At 55.7% G+C, this 16,098-nt stretch overlaps 1 protein-coding gene across 1 annotated transcript; it reads left to right on the plus strand.

Annotated features, from left to right (window-relative positions):
• Positions 1–2: 2 nt before the first annotated feature.
• P2RX5 (purinergic receptor P2X 5) lies at positions 3–15,807 on the plus strand (the record flags this gene model as incomplete). Its single annotated transcript, XM_029928888.1, has 12 exons — positions 3–19; positions 3,857–4,007; positions 4,621–4,692; positions 4,994–5,069; positions 5,154–5,250; positions 5,521–5,601; positions 5,926–6,064; positions 6,661–6,797; positions 7,243–7,336; positions 7,451–7,516; positions 9,707–9,789; positions 12,214–15,807. Coding segments are annotated over 12 exons (1,083 nt in total), but the record flags the coding sequence as incomplete, so codon positions are not given.
• Positions 15,808–16,098: the final 291 nt, after the last annotated feature.

Consider the following 16,098-nt stretch of genomic DNA (forward strand, 5'->3'; position numbering starts at 1 on the left):
TCCTGACCTACCTGGTGGTGTGAGTTCTCCGGGGGCTTGCGGGGAGCGGGGGAGGCGCCGGGCCGCGGCGGTGCCCTCCGGGGACCTGGGAACTGGACCAGCGTTCCCCGTGCCGGGCAAGGGGCTCTTAGGTATAAGGGCGGCAGGTAAGGAGAGCCCTTCATTTCCCCAGCAGCTCTGGAGGCGATGAGATGCGGGCAGGGACTTCTGTGTTCCTTCATTTACCAGCCTCTCCGTGGGCAGCTCCTTCCTCTGGGCCGGGGCCCTAGGTGTTGGGGCCACTGGAAAGGGGCAAAGACGCGGAGGCCTGGGCTCCAGCTGTCGCTCTGGGAGCTTCCCTGATCTCTTGCCCTGGTGCAGGCCCAGGCCCGGCCCGGGGTGGGTTATTTATAATCACTGAGCTCAGTGGCAAGCTCCTGGTGGGGGCAGCTCAGCAGCCTGGTCGGTATGTCCCAGCACTCCCTTCTGGTCAACTCAACACACGCAGGCTGGCTTCTCAGGTGTCCGGCCGGGGGTCCCGCCCAGAAGCCCTCTACCGGGCACCCAGCCGGACCCTCTGCCTCTACTTTCCCTCTCCCACCTGGCAGGAGCTGCCACCATGGGCAGAGGGCGCAGCTCCTGGGAGTGGCAACAGCCAGGAGTTGTTCAGAATCCTCACCCCCAAGACGGAGGGAACAGGTGGAGAAAGGAAATGACTGGGAGGCTGATGTGCCTCTTTTACTACTTCAGTAAATGCTGTTGAGTCCCTGCTATTTCCTGAGTGGGGGACGAGCAGGTGCTCCTCCCGGGAGCATCGCCCTGACCTGCTAGGGGGCCAAGTGCCCCAACTGCCATGGAGCTTCATCCCTAAGGCACTGGGATGCCTCCCACCTGAGGGCCTTTGTGGGCGCTGTTCCTCAGCCACCTGCACCTGTCCTCCTCTACGTGGTGAGCCAGCTCACCCTTCACACCAGGTCCAGACTAACTCCTCTGATGCCTTCTCCAGGGATCGTTTGCTTAACGCCTGACTCCCGTCCGTTCTGTGGACACCATGAAGGCAGGCAGGGCCTGGCATCACCTACTGGGTGTGAAATGAATGAATGAATGAATGAATGAATGTTGTTCCCTGAGCATTTGCTCAATGTTTCTGTCCAGGCTGGGCCCAGTGTGTCCTTATTAACATTGGCACCCTGTCACAGCCCTCTCAGGGTGCCCTGGAGACAGGAAGGGTCTCGGTCCGAGGACATAGCAGGTCTGCCCCCAGAGATGAAGAGCCTGGGCACATCCTGGTTGGCGCCTGCTATGCGGAGACCCCGTACTGGCCCTGTGGGGGTGCAGGCCGTGCCCAGCACTCCTGCATGTCCTCAGGCAGGCAGCTCCCGCCCTCTCCTGGCCTCCGTGCTCCCAACTTTCCTAAGGGGTCAGGCTGTACAACCTCTAACCTTGACAGTCACGTCAACAAGCAGTTGACGAGTTGTATCTGTTGAGCTCTTCCCTGGCCTGGCAACACTGCGCTGAGCAATTTACATGTGCCGGCTCACTAAAAAAACTTTTTTTTTGGTATTTCAAAATAATTTTAGATTTACAGAAAGGTTACAAGGGTAGTGTAAACTTTCTGAAACGTCCTTCACCTAGACTCCTCAGATGTTAACATTTTACTATGTTTTCCCTTTCTCTCTCCACACATGTGATGTGTGTGTATATATGTAGTTTTTTCTGTTTAAGAGTAAGTTGCGGGGGCACCTGGGTGGCTCAGTCGGTTGAGCATCCGACTTCGGCTCAGGTCATGATCTCGTGGTTCGTGGGTTTGAGCCCCACGTCAGGCTCTGTGCTGACAGCTCAGAGCCTGGAGTCCACTTCGGAATCTGTGTCTCCCTCTCTCTCTCTGACCCTCCCCTGATCACACTGTCTCTCTCTGTCTCTCAAAAATTAATAAAGTGTTAAAAAAATTGTTTTAAAAAGAGTAAGTTGCGGACATTATGCCCCTTTACCACTAAATTGTTCAGTGTGTATTTCTTAAAACCAAGGAATTCTCTTATTGTTTTTAATGTTTACTTATTACTGAGACAGAGAGAGACAGCGCGAGCAGGGGAGGGTCAGAGAGAGAGGGAGACACAGAATGTGAAGCAGGCTCCAGGCTCTGAGCTAGCTGTCAGCACAGAGCCCGACGCGGGGCTCGAACCCACGAACCATGAGATCATGACCTGAGCCGAAGCCGGACGCCAACCGGCTGAGCCGTCCAGGCACCCCAGGAATTCTCTTATTTAACCAAGTACAGCTATGGACATTAGATAATTAACACTGAATCTACATTACTTTCTAACGTGCAGTTTTTTTGTAAATTGTTCCAATAATTACCTTTAATAGCAAAAAAAAAAAAAAATCTGAAATCCTGCCTTACATTCATTCATCTTGCCTCCTTAGTCCCCTTTAATCTGTAATTGTACCTGAGACTGTCTTTGTATTTCATGACACTGATGTTTTTTAAAGAGTACAGGATTTTTATTTTATTACAATTTTTAAGTTGAAGTAAAATTCCCATAGCATGTAATTCACCATTTCAACCATTTAAAATGATCCAATTCAGTGCTTTTTAGAATACTCTCCGTATCACGGCCATCCCCACCATCTTATTTCAGAACACTTCCATCGCCCCGAGAAGAAAGCCGTAACTGTAGGCAGTCAGTTGGCCTTGTCCCCCACTTCACTTACCGTCGTGTTTTCAAGGTTGACCTACGCTGTAGCCCGTGTCAGTCATTCACTCCTTTTATGGCTGAATAAGGCCCCCCTGTATGGATAAACCGCATTTTGTTTACCCATTCATCTGTTGACAGACATTGGATTGTTTCTACCTTCTGGCCGTCACAAACAACATTCGTGCACAAGTTTTTGTGTAGCTATATGTTTTCAGTTCTCGGAGGTGTGTATTTTGAAGTGAAGTTGCTAGTTCATATCATTACCTTTTGAGGAGCTACCAAACTTCCCCGCAGCCCCTGTACCATTTTACATTCCTGTCAGCGAGGACCAGTTTCTCTGAAGCCTCACCAACACTGGTTGTTTTCCTGTTTTTTTTAAGTTGCAGTCATCTTATCTGGTGTGAAGTAGTAGTATCCCACTGCGGTTTTGATTTGCATTTCCTTGATGACTAATGATGTTGAATGTCGTCTTTTCGTGTGCTTATTGGCCATCCGTATAATTTTCTTTGGAGAAATATCTATTCAAATCCTTGGCCTGTTTTTTTAAAATTAATTGGGTTATTTGTGTTTTTATTGCTGAGTTGTAAGTGTTCTTTATGTGTTCTGAGTACCAGATTCTGCCCAGTTACGTGATTTGCAAGCATTTCTCGCATTCTGTGGGTGATCTTTTCATTTTTTTGATAGTGTCGTTTGATGCCCCAAAGTTTTTAATGTTGATGAAGTTCCACTTATCTATTTTTTCTTTTATTGCGTGCGTGCGTTTTGGGTGTGAAAGAGCATAGGGCTTTGTGCTCTAGTTTTGGAGAATGCCGCCCGAGGCTGGATTTGTCTGAGGTCTCCTCATGCCCCATCTCCTTTCACGGTCCTCACGCCCCGGAGCAAGGCACTGTTGTCCCTGTGCTGAGCCCCCGAGTCATCGGCTCGCCCCAGGTCCCATCCGCGGGCGTGGGTGGGCAGGCCGGCCAGGCCCAGGCCAGCTTCGAGGCCTCGGCCCCTGAGAGCGGCCGTCTCCCTGCTCTCAGGGCTGCTTGTCGCCTGTGCTGCTTGCAGGACTGTGTTTTAGGCAGCAGTGCGGTCGTGACCCCTGCCCGGGAGCTGGTGGGAAAGGTGACTGCCCTGTGCAGAATTCCCCGAGGGCAACAGTGACGCTGCTGCCCACTGCCCGGGCCCTCTCCCCACAGCTGGGTGTTCCTGGTGAAGAAGGGTTACCAAGACACCGACACGTCCCTGCAGAGCAGCATCGTCACGAAAGTCAAGGGTGTGACCTTTACCAACACCTCTGAGCTCGGGGAGCGACTCTGGGATGTTGTTGACTACGTCATCCCACCCCAGGTCTGAACCCCACCCGGCTCTGGGGGCCTCGGCCAGCAGGGCCTGGCTCAGGGTGCTGAGGTACCCAGGGACACTGCCAGGGTTTGCAAACGGAGACCCTGCCCAGATCCTTCCCCCCACACCCCCTCCCGCCCTCCTTGACTGCCCTCCCTTCCCCACAAACCCTGAGCCTGTAGAGACCAAATGAGGCCCCAAGAAAGTTCCCGATCAGTGGGAGTCAGGTGGCCTGGCACAGAGAACTGCTCCCGTATGTTAGCCACTGCCCTTGGGAATGGCTCCCTGGCCTAGTCACAACTGGCCTGGCCCAGGGCCTTGGCCACCCCGTCACTGCCTCTTCTCCTTCCAGATCTGGGTATAGATCCCAGGGGCTGAGGTCGGAATAGGGATTTGTGGAAGGGGGTGGTTTGGGGTTGGGGGCCCGAAAGAGCCCTGTCAAAGGACATCTACTCAAGGGACTTCCGAGTCAGTGGGCAGGTGGGGGGGGTCCACTGATTTTGTGGCCCCCTTGTCCTCAACACCCATGCAGAGACCCAACCCCCTGCCAGGAAGTCCTGGGAAGGAGGGTCCCCAAGAGAGTCAGAGGATGTCCCTCAACCCCTCTCTGGTTTCTCAGGGAGAGAACGTCTTCTTCGTAGTCACCAACTTGATCGTGACCCCCAACCAGCGGCAGGAAACCTGTGCTGAGGTTTGATTTGGTGCAGAGAGCTGGGGAGGGAGCAGGAGAGCCTCCATCAGGGCTTGGGGTCTACCTTCTCCTGAAGCAGGGGTTTCGACCCCCTTAAAATGCCCCGGAGAATATGTGTACCGGAGCTTGGGCCTGCATCACTTGGGGGCGGGGGGAGAGAAGCAGGTTCTCAGAGGGTGTGTGGCCCCACTCAGGGGAGGAACCCTGAGGAACTCCTGGGGGGGGACCTTGGTTCTGAACTGGAGCCCCTGCAGGGGACACCCCCGACTCCCCCACCCAGGTGCCCCTTCTCTCCCGGCAGAGTGAAAGCATTCCAGATGCCTTGTGCTATACGGACAGCGACTGCCCTTCTGGGGAGCCTGTTGTGGCTGGAAATGGTGAGGCCTGGAATGGCGGGGTTGGGAGCAAAGGGGGGGCTGGAGCCAGGAGGCTTCTAGCATCGTTCTGCCCCAATCTTGCAGGAGTGAGGACTGGCCGCTGCCTTCGGGTGGGGAACACGCGAAGGGGCACCTGCGAGATCTTCGCCTGGTGCCCGGTGGAGACAAAGTCCAGGCCAGCGTGAGTGGCTATGGCCTCGGGACCCTGAAGCGCTACCTGGGCAGGGAGTGGGTCTCAGCCCGATGGTGGATGGTGGAGACACATCCACTCTGAGTTCCTCATTCTGAGGCCATCCCACAAAGACCTGAGGACCACCCCAATGTGAAGAAATTGATGGTCCTCGGCAAAGGTTCCAAGGGACTCAGGGAGCAGGCAGGCCTCAGCCCTGCCACAGGCCTGGGGCGGGGTGTACAGAGGGAGCTGGACAGACTGTCCCGGCTTGGTTTGCAGGAAGCCACTCCTGGGCAAGGCTGAAGACTTCACCGTTTACATAAAGAACTTCATTCGTTTCCCCAAATTCAACTTTTCCAAGTACGTGGGACTCGGTTACTGGGGACCTAGGGCCTGCCTCCTTGTTCACTGCATGGGCCCGCGTGCATGGTGTGTGTGCAGCACATCCGTGTGTGAATGAACCGCTGGGTGAGGCTGGAGCACGCCTTCCCTCTGCTGTGGGAGGGGCGTTCTGTCCTTGAGCGAGGGCGCTGAGGGGCAGTAGTCCGGACCTGAGTGAGGGCTGAGGTCAGGGACTCAGCCTGGGCCAGGGAAGGGCCCGGGGACTCCTGCATCAGGCTGTGGCTGGCCGGGGGATAGCCAGTCTCGGCTTCATTTCACTGTCTGTTCACGGCCTCCATCCAGGACCAATGTGCTGGACACCAAAGACAGAGATTTCCTGAAGTCCTGTCATTTTGGTCCCAAGAACCCCTACTGCCCCATCTTTCGACTGGGGTCTGTGGTCAGTTGGACAGGGAGCAACTTCCAGGAGATAGCCCTGCAGGTGGGTAGCACGCACTCAGGGAGCCCTGCCCGGGGCCCAGGGGCCTCAGAGCTCTGGGCCTGGGCTCAGGAAGAGGGTGGGGGAGGAGGGGGACCCCTGGGGTCGGGTGGTGTACCGTGCAGAGTGTCCTGCCCCAGGGACTCACTGTCTTCAGGATTCTGACACACAGCCTGTCAGAACCCAGGTGCTGGGGGAGAGGCACAGCGAGCACCTGCTGTTTGCTTCACAGCCCTTGGGGGCATCAGTTGAAAGTGAGCCAGCAGGAGCCCCGCTGGTGCATCCGGCTCACGTGTAAGGTGCTGCCTCCGCAGTTCCCTTCTCCCCGGGAGCATGAGACCAGGGCGGGGGAGAGGGGGATTTGGGGATGGAGGCTGTCCGCCAGGCGCTTTCCTCAGCCTCTCCAAAGGTGGGGCTGGGGCCCTGGGGCTTCTGCCTTCCTCCTGGGAGGATGCTCAGTGGGGCGGACCCGTGGCCTGAGCATTTTCCCTGTCTTATCCAGCTCTCAGTGAAGAGACTGAGACTCCAGTCCCTGGTCTGTAACTTCTGCCCACCTCCAGAAAGTTCTGTACACTGCCTCTTGTCTCTTCTTCCTCAAGGGTGGCGTGATAGGAATTCAGATCGAATGGGACTGTGATCTTGATAAAGCTTCTTCTGAATGCAACCCTCACTATTCTTTTAGCCGTCTGGACAACAAATTTTCAGAAAACTCAATCTCCTCTGGGTACAACTTCAGGTAACTAGGGCTAGACTTGCTGCCTCGTGACCCTGGCCACATTTTGTCCTCTTCTGGGTGCCAGCACTATGACACCCCTTACTGGGGGTGGACATCAGACTGGGAGCTGTAGGGAGAAAGAGCCGAGGAGAGGTGAGGGATGCCAGCTGGGAGCATCCCTGGGAGAGGAGAGAAGTTACTGTCAGCCTTTGGGTTCACCAGGAAGCCGAGGCTTGGCTCGGGCACTTCCATCAGCGCTCTAGTGCCCTGGGTTGGCCCAGTGTGTAGTGGGAAAGCCTTTGCCTCTTGGGGAATGTCTGTGAGGATTTCAAAGGTCTGGATGAGTCGTTACCATACCGTTAGCAAGAGGGTCTGCAGCCTTCCCCGGGGGTGCTCATAAATCTCCAAAGCAGCCTGGTAAGTACTTCCAAGCACGAAGGGCTCCCCTGGGCCACGTCTCCCCTAGGTTTGCCAAATATTACCGAGATGGAGCTGGAGTGGAGTTCCGCACCCTTGTGAAGGCCTATGGGATCCGCTTCGATGTGATGGTGAACGGCAAGGTGTGTGGGTGTATCTCCCATCCTGAGGCCTGCAGGGCTGCGGGGCATGTTGGGAGCACCTAGGAATCCTACTGTCTACCCTTGTTTACCCTGCTTTGTTTCTCTGTGCTACAGGCAGGGAAGTTCAACATCATCCCCACAATCATCAACATTGGCTCTGGGTTGGCACTCTTGGGTGCTGTGAGTACCTCCTCTCCGTCACCTTTACCCTCTGAGACTGGCTGGGGAGGGGGCACGGCTCCAGAGGTGCTGTCCACATGCTTCAGAAAGAACAGGAGTGGGCGAGGTCCGTCGCGTGCGGGTAAAGGGGGCTTTCTGGGATTGACACCTTCCGGCGCTCCCCAGTGGCAGTGACTGCCTGCCCTTCTCTTTCCAGAGCCAGAGAGGCATCTGGCTGGAGCCCCGGAGCCGGGGGTGGTGCTGGGGTTCGCTGGGGTCCTGGGTCCGTCCCTGGACTTCCTTAGCCTCACCTCCACTGCTGCAAAAGAGAGGCGGGATCCAGCTACAGACAGAGCTGCTCAGCCGCGGCCCGGTCGATAATTCTTTTCTGTGTGGGGCCTCCCCGTGCGCTGTGGGTGATTAACAGCATTGCACTACCTCTACCCATAGATGCCCACGATGCTTTTTGTCCGACCTGTGAAAACCAGAAATGTCTCCAGAAATTGCCAAATGTCCCTTGGGGAACAAAATCACCTGCAATGGAAATCCTGGGGCTAAAAATACGAGCCGCAAGGGAGTCAGGCTGAGGTCCTTCCTCAGATCTGTCCCGCTGGGCCCCGGGGGGCGCACCGAGAGAAAGTAGTTGCTGGAGGGTGGGCAAAGCTTTCACCTGAGTCTCTTGTCATGCCCCTTTTTTCTTCTGGAAGTTTTTGTAAAGACATGGTCTGTGGGTGGCCCCTGCCCATCCCGGCAGGCTCCTTGCCAGGGTTTCCGGCAGCCTCGTCCTCTTGGCCCCATTGGAGGCCTCCGGCAGGACCTAGGACTTCTTACTGAGACCAGAACTGTGTGCCAGTATCAATAAATCACAGGGTTCAGCAAGGCTGATCTCCTGAGAGGTGGTGGATGACCGTGAGCCCCAGAGGCTACCTCTTAACTGCAAACAGCCATTGTTCGGGAACCCTGTGTTTGCTTACGTAACTTTCTTAGAGAGGGGCCACTGTCAGTCATTACTTTCTTATGATGTGGGTAAATCAGAACACGAGGGCTGGAGCACGTGCCTGTGAAATCAAGGTCGCAGGAAAAGTGGTGGTGGAGGCTGGGTTGGGTGGAGGAGTGCTCTCTGTGGAAGGAGGAGCTGATAACATTTGGGGCATCTGGGCAGAGGGCGGGGGGCGAGGAGAGCGTGTCAGAGGCCCAGGTTCACCTGTGAGCCCATCCCTCAGCCCCCGCCCTTGGCGCACCCCACCCCCTTCACCCCCTCCTCATTCTGGTAGGAGACAGCCCCTCCCCTCAGTGCTGTGGCTGGGGTGGCCCTCTGGTGGACGAGACGCGCATGTGCACCGTGTGCTCTGGTCTGCGGCTCCCGCGAACAGGTTGGGGGGGGTCCCCTGGGTTAGCTCTGTCCTCATTCTCGTCAGTCCTTCCTTGACTTCCCCTGCCGCCCTTGCTCTTCAGGTCCTCTCCAACCCATCTCTCACACTGACTACCAGAAGGAACGTTCTAAATTTCTAAAATGCCACAATTCTGACTGTGTTTGCCCCTATTCAAGGCCCTTCGGTGCCTCCCCCTGAGGAATTAAGACCAAGGCCTCAAGGGCATTATAGGAAAATTCGCAGACCGGTCCCCCTCCGCATCTCCAGAAGTGTCTCTCACTTTTGCAACACAGGCCCTGTGGAAGCCCCCTTCCACCTCTGCAACGTCTGCCCTTCCTGGGCTTTTGTGTTTTTTGCCTTGTTATCAACTATTCAGCCCTCAACACCCAGCCCAGATGCCCCACCCAGAGTAAGGTCCTGTCTCCGCTCTGCTTCCTGCTCCTCTCCTCATTGTAGGGTTTGTCACTGCCCTAATGCTGCCCCAGAGGGAGAGTCCCCACAAGGTCTCATTGTCTTAACTGTCCTGCACCCAGTGCAGTGCCTGGCACACGGGGACATGTGTTGAAGACATGATTGGACGGGGTCAGGACAGCACAGGGGGCGGCTGGCCTGACAGAGCAGAGGGTCTCCATCTAGCTTTGGCTCTACCCCAGATGAACTAAGTGGCCTTTGACAAAGGTGCCTCTTTCTGAGCCCGGTTTCCTCAGTCTACTGACTGGGGATAATGATGCCCTGTTGGGGTTGTTGAAGAATCCAATGCAATGGACTATGGGCTGAGTGGCAGGGCGCTTTCTGGAAATCTAGAATTCTGTCAGCAATGCCAATTCTCTTGCTGCAGGGAGCTTTCTTCTGTGACCTGGTACTTATCTACCTCATCAAGAAGAGCCACTTTTACCGAGACAAGAAGTACGAGGAAGTGAGGTCAGTTATGCTTCCCCCCTGCAGCCTAAGGGGACCTTTGGCGGGCCCCCTTGACCGGAGTCCCCCTCCTGGGCCTAGAAACTTTGCCCTGGTTGGATGGTAATGCTTGGCGTGTGGAGGCAGGCTGACCCATTGGGAGCTCCCCTGGAAGGGCTGCGGAAGGTGCAATGTTCTGAGAACATGCTTTATAGAGCTGGGTTCTGCCTCAGAGCAGCTGGCAGAAGAAAAGGCTCCAAAGGCCACAGCCAGGAGACCTGGTTTCCAGGCCTGACTCCACCGCTGTCTACCACGTGACTTCAGACAAGTCTGAGGCCTCCTTGGGCCTCAGTTTCTCTCTCTGTGAGCATGCTAGCACTTACGTTCTAGGATTCTTGGTGTTGGTAGTCCTGGCTGGCTGGGGTTGAGGGAAGTTGGAGTTGGAAGAAAAAGATGGATTTCTTGTGTTTCCCTCTGGGGGCCTATTTGCAGGCTTTCTGGGGCCCTGAGCATGGTGGTGTGTATGCATGTATTCAGACCAGTAGGACACAGTATAGGTGGGAAATCCTGATGTCTGTGGGCAGACTGGAAGGGGAAGGGGGCTCTGGCCCAGCCATTCTGGAGGAGTGGGGATCAGAATGGGGAATCCAGATGGGCACCAGGGCGCTCCCTACACCCCGCTGCACCTGGGACAGCAGATGGAGGGTCAGCCTGCATCATCTGCCTGGACTGAACCCAGCCCTGATGCAGGCAGAGCCCTGAGCCCCGACCCTGGTCGCAGATGGAGCCCTCATTGCACATGCCTCCTGGCTGAGCTCCTGGAGGAAGAGGGGTGCCCCCCACAGGGCGAGTGGCTCTCCAGGGCCTTCCCCACGCGCCAGTCTGGGGAAGGTGGGCTGGGCTTTGCAGGCCAGGGTTAACTCAGTCCTGTCCTGCCCAGCGTCCTCCGGGTCCTGGCCGAGTCCTTGCAACAGGACAGGACCCCAGAGGCAAAGGAGGCAGCAGCTGGGCCTGAGTTGGCCGAACAGCCGGAGGCACAGCACAGAGGCAGCAGCCAGAAGGGGAATGGCTGCCTGCCTGGTGAGGGGCTGCTGGGCCGAGGACTCGAGAACGAGCCTTGCAGAGACGGCCTGGCCCTCTCCTCTCCTCCCTGCTCCAGGATGACCTGGACCCAAGGCAGGACGTCCGGGACCCAGGAGCACCCACCCAAGCTGGACCTGGTGGGGGACGGGGGTGCTCTAGCCGCTTCGTGATCCTCGTTATTCCCTCAACACCCCCTCCCCCAAGCCACCATGAAGCAGTCCGCTTGCCGTGCTATCCCAGCATTAAGACAGCAGGAGTGCAGTGCCCTTTCCTCAGGTTTCCGCTGCCTGGCACTTCTCTGAGCTCTCTGTATGCACGAACGCATTTCAGCAACTTAATGAGGTGGACACTCACAGTCTCTATTCTAATGAGGAAACTGAGGCAAGAAAGGTTGTGACTTGCTCAAGTCACACAGCTAATAAACGGCAGAGCTGGGGTTTGAACCCAGGCAGTATGTCTCTAGAATCCAGTTGTTCTCCATGACATTTTCCTGCCTTATCAAGCCCACCATTCCCCTACTCCTCATCAGGTGGCTTCCAGAAACTCTGGAGCTGCCGTAGCCTTAGGAGGGTGGTGGTATGCTGACAGGTGGCCTGCAGGCTGCCCTTCCCTGGGCAGCCTGGCCGTATCTGCAGACGCGACCTCAGCCCAGGCTGGAGGGAACCCTGGGCCGGGGCGGGAAGCTGGCCTTAGGCCTTTGCTTCTGCCTCACTGTGTGTCCTAGCAGGTATGTGGCCCTTTTGGGGCCTGTAACCCCCTTTTTTCCGAGTTGGAGTGGCGCACAGGAGAACCTCTTGCTCAGTCGGGCTAGGCTTCTGACTCTCCTTTTGTCAACCATATCCCAGCTTCCTGGCCTCGGCTGGGGGAGCTATTCCTCTGGTCCGCAGCTTTCATTCTTTGTTGACTCAGGGACTGGCAGCTCCCGGTGGGGAGCTGGGCCTGCGCAGGGCAGGAGTGAGAAATGCACTGGGAAGGAGAGGCAGGCAAAAGGGGGAGAGCAGTGAGGAAGGCAGAGGCTGGGGGCTGTGGCAAGGAGGCAGGGAGCTTGGGGTCCCAGCTGCCGCCGGCGCGCTCCCTGAGCCCCTTAGCCTGTGAGAGGCTGTGGGACCAGCCTGCCTGTTGCTGGGGGAGGCCTGGGTGCCCTCAGCCAGCGCAGCGGCTGCTGCTTATTGTGGGTACACAGCCTCAGAGGCCTGGCTGGGATGGGGCTCCGGCCAGGGACTCCCCAGCCTGCCCGTGCCTGCGAATCTCTGTCTGCCCTGCCACCAGTGAGAGGCTGCTGAGGGTGGAGTCTGCCTTTAGGGTGCCGGCCCTGTTCACAGGGTCCCCATTGTCCTCTGTGTGCCCCCTGCCCGCCCCCCACAGGTCTGGCCGCGTGGGGGATGGAAAGGTGAATGTGGAGCAGCTACAGAACCTGCAGACTGCGGAGGCATAGCCAGAGGTGTTCGCCGAGAGCAGATTTGGTGAAGATGTTGGGGCAGAACTGCCCTCCGCTCTGAACTGAAAATTGTCTTTGTGTTTGCATGGGTCGTGTGCTTCCGGGCACAGCCATCTCTTCCACACCTTGAGATCTAATGACAAGCTTTTCGTTTTGTGTCAGGGGAGGGGAGCCTCCTAGTGGCCAGTGCGGCTCGTATCTAGAAGGGAAGGACTTGGACAGGGAAGTGGGGAAGGCCAGCGGCCTGAGTGGTACTCAAGAGTGTTTTATATTTCTGAGAACTTAGTTCATTCATTCATTCATGCATTCACACAGTAAACACTATGTGCTGTGGGCTGTGCCCTATCCAAGAGATGCTTAAACGAGGCACTCACCGGGCCTTGGGTCGGGGAGCACACGTGTAATTCCTTCTAGAACCAACAGACAGCGCAGCCAGGCTTAGCCACTCTGGCCTTCCTCCAGCCTCTAGCCGAGACTTTCACAAATCCCTGTTGAAAATGATGGCTCCTCAGAGAAAGACTTTGGCCAACATCCAAGGGGACGTCTGGCGTTGCCCTCAGGGATAAATTCTAGGTGGCCAAGCAAGCAACCAGGAAAGGACTGGCCCTGTAAAGAGGCAGCTAGCCCTTGAGGGCTCTGAGGCAGCCTCTGCGGGTTTCCAGGTAGGGTGGGGAAGGAAGGGGAGGCAGCAAGGCCTCTGCTCCTGTCTCCCTGCCCAGCCTCAGGAAGCTCTGGGCAGAGTGCCTTACCCAGATGGGAGAGCATCTGCCGGCGCTGGTTCTCCCTCGCGGTTCTGTGGGGCTGGGTGTCCCCTCCCGGCTTCCCTCCCTTTCTCCTCCAAGGCTGCATCTGAGGGCTGAGGGGTAGAATAGGTGGCGCTCACCTGGCAGGTGGAGCACTTGTTAACAGGGAGGCCAAAGCTGTTAGAGAGGGCCCTGCCCCTCACCCTGCCGACTCCCCCCCAGCCCCACACTGCCGACCCGGCTGTCCCCCTCCCCCTCCCTCGCCTGGGGACCAGCGGCAGCAGCATCCCCTGGGAGCTTGTTGGAAACGTGGTCTCTGCCCCCTCCTAAATCAGAACCTGTGTTTCAACAAGACTCTAGGTGATTCGTCTGAACATTCATGTGGAAGAGCACAGGTTAAGGAGAAATGCAAAGTCTGGTTCTGAGAGAGGAAAAGGCCAGCTTTGGCAGCTGGTACGGATTTTAGGCCAGATTTACACACATTCTCCTTTGAGAGCGAGAGGATTCTTCCCAACCCCCACCCCCAGGAAAGTGACATTATGCTCAATGTATTTAAATTAAAATATTTTGACTAGATAATACTTATATGATTCAAAAACCAAAAGGTACAAAAGAATAAACAGTGAAAAGCTTCCCTCCCACCCCCGTTCCCCAAGGCAACGTTACTGATTCCAAGAGGCTCCGCCGTTTTGTTGAGAATCTACTTGGTTACTTGTGCTTTCCCTCAGGAAATGAACTTTTCCCGATGGCAAAGTCAGATCGAGTCCCCTCTGTGAGAAAGGGACGCGATGGGGTACGCTCAAGCACAGGGCTGGGAGTCGGCTGGCTCCCTTCTCCCTCTCGCTTGCTGAGGAGCCCCTGTGTGAACCCGAGGGCACAGACCTATGCTCCTAACTGGTGTCTGCTCTGCCCCGCAGCAAAGGCCTGCGGGCCGCCTGGGGCCCAGCAAGCTCCATGCTTTGCTTGCCCAGCCCCCAGGCGCCAAGGACTGTCCCCTCTGGAAGTGCTCTCTGGGCCTCCCTCAGGTCCGAAGGCTGGAAGCATCCTGCCACCTGGGAAGCCTGCTCCTTCTAGATAGCGCAAACAGCTCCTTCACTCTGGGCTGGTTACCTGTCACCCACCCCGCCTGCTCTCTGAACACAAAAACTCCGGGTGATCCACTAGGGCTAGCTCCGCCACCACAGCAAAGCTAGGATTTGATTGATATACTTTCATGTTTGGGAGGAAGCAAAAAGGGCAGGGGTCATGGCTGCTCCGGAGTTGTTCTGGTTTCTTGTAACCTGTTTTTGGAATCGGGTTCCCGCAGCCACATCAGCTGGGGAAACCGTCCTGTTCGTCTTACACTGGAATGGAAGTGTCTCCCTACAGTTTTCATTCAGTTGGTAAATATGTACTGAGTGCCTGTTGTCAGGTGATGGACTAAATCTGGTAACAGTTGTGAGAGACACAGAGACTGTCCCTGCCCAAGTGCTTACAGTCTAGGAGGTGGCCCTTAATCAGTGGTCACACGCAGAATCACAAGCTGAATCTTCAGTGAGGAGTAGCCAGAGGGCCCCCTCAGGACGGGACGTAGAAGCCGAAATCTGAGAGCAGTGTAACTAGCTGGTGGGGGAAGCGGCCCAGGCGAGGCAACCAAAGTGCGAAATAAATGCCTTGACCTGAGGAGTAAGTGGGGAGCTGGGTGGGGACAGTGTGCCTGAAGCTGGTTTCCTGAGGCTTCCTCTCCATCAACTGTCTTTAATATTAAGGGCTGCGCCATTAAACGTCACTGCCACAGAGGGACTTAACCCAATGGTTTCAACTCCAGCCACGCTTCCCAGGTGGCCTCCCCTACATGTCACAGGCCTCGTGCTCAGAACGGCCAGTGACCCCATCACAGCTTCTGCATAGCGCCGCACACTGCCAGTTTCCTCGCTTTTGCACAGCCCCTCGCTACCCCCTTTTTTTTTTTTTTTTGCATAATCTTGGTGGATGAGTGGGAGGTTCATAAATCTTCTAGAAACTGGCTTTGAAATGGGAAGTGAAGTGGGAACTCGGCTCCACTTGGAAGAGCCCCTTTCCCTCAGGGCACCGGCTGCCTCAGCAGGTAGATGAGGGTGTCCGCCTCTCCAGAGCTCCTTTCCAGGCGGACATTACAGGATCACTTGAACCCTCTATGCTTACCTTCAGGCCGTGGCCTAAGGCCATCTACCTAGTAGTTTCGTGCTGATTAATTCCATGCTTTGGGAGTGCCATGATGCCGGCTAGCGGGATTTGTAAACTGGGTGCTACCAACGTGCCATCAAGAGGACCAGCGATGAAAGAGCTGAGTGCCCTCTACTCCTGATGCAGGGGTCACCAGGACTGACCAGTCATGGCTGCCTTGTTGCCACCACCCCATCAGCTCTTTCTCCGTGGCTGGCTCCGCACTGGGGGGGCCGTTGTCAAGGGGGAACATGACTTCCTCCAGGTGTCTAAGCACCCCAGCTATGGACTACAGCGCCCCGCAGGGTCCCTAAGTCACCCCACTTGAAATGGCATCTTGTGTATTTGGAAGGGGCTCCACCTGGTTGCTACCCTCTCCTCCACCCAAATGATGCAGCTTTTCTCAGAGCACAGTCTCCAGTGGATGCGAGAGCACGGTCTCCAAACGGCACAGCTTTCTCCCAGCTCTGTTTCCCCTTAGGCCAGTGCACAGAAGGAAAGGGGGAAAGATGGCAACCAGTACCTGGGACCTGCCCTGTAAACGTATTGATATTTTTATTTGGTTATAAAACAATAAAAGGTTTTAACTGTAAACATGTCTTGATATTTTTTCCCCTTCACATCTTAGTCACCCTGTTTTAGAGGAAAATGTAAGGAGAAAATGAGTCCCACAATTTGTGAGCAATACATTATGTTCCTTATTATCTTGCAAAGAAGTTAAAGTGGAAGGAAGGAAACTCTTTAAATGAACCAACATTAAAGGACTGGGAAGGCACTGGTAAAACTGGTACTTTTTCATTCAATGAGTGTAATCTGATAAAACTCTGGAAAGCATCTGAAATCAAGTTTTTAGCTTCTGTTTTAGAAGCTTATTAGGTTCCCCCA

Source organism: Suricata suricatta, chromosome 17 (assembly GCF_006229205.1).
Source record: "Suricata suricatta isolate VVHF042 chromosome 17, meerkat_22Aug2017_6uvM2_HiC, whole genome shotgun sequence".
NCBI lineage: Eukaryota > Metazoa > Chordata > Mammalia > Carnivora > Herpestidae > Suricata > Suricata suricatta.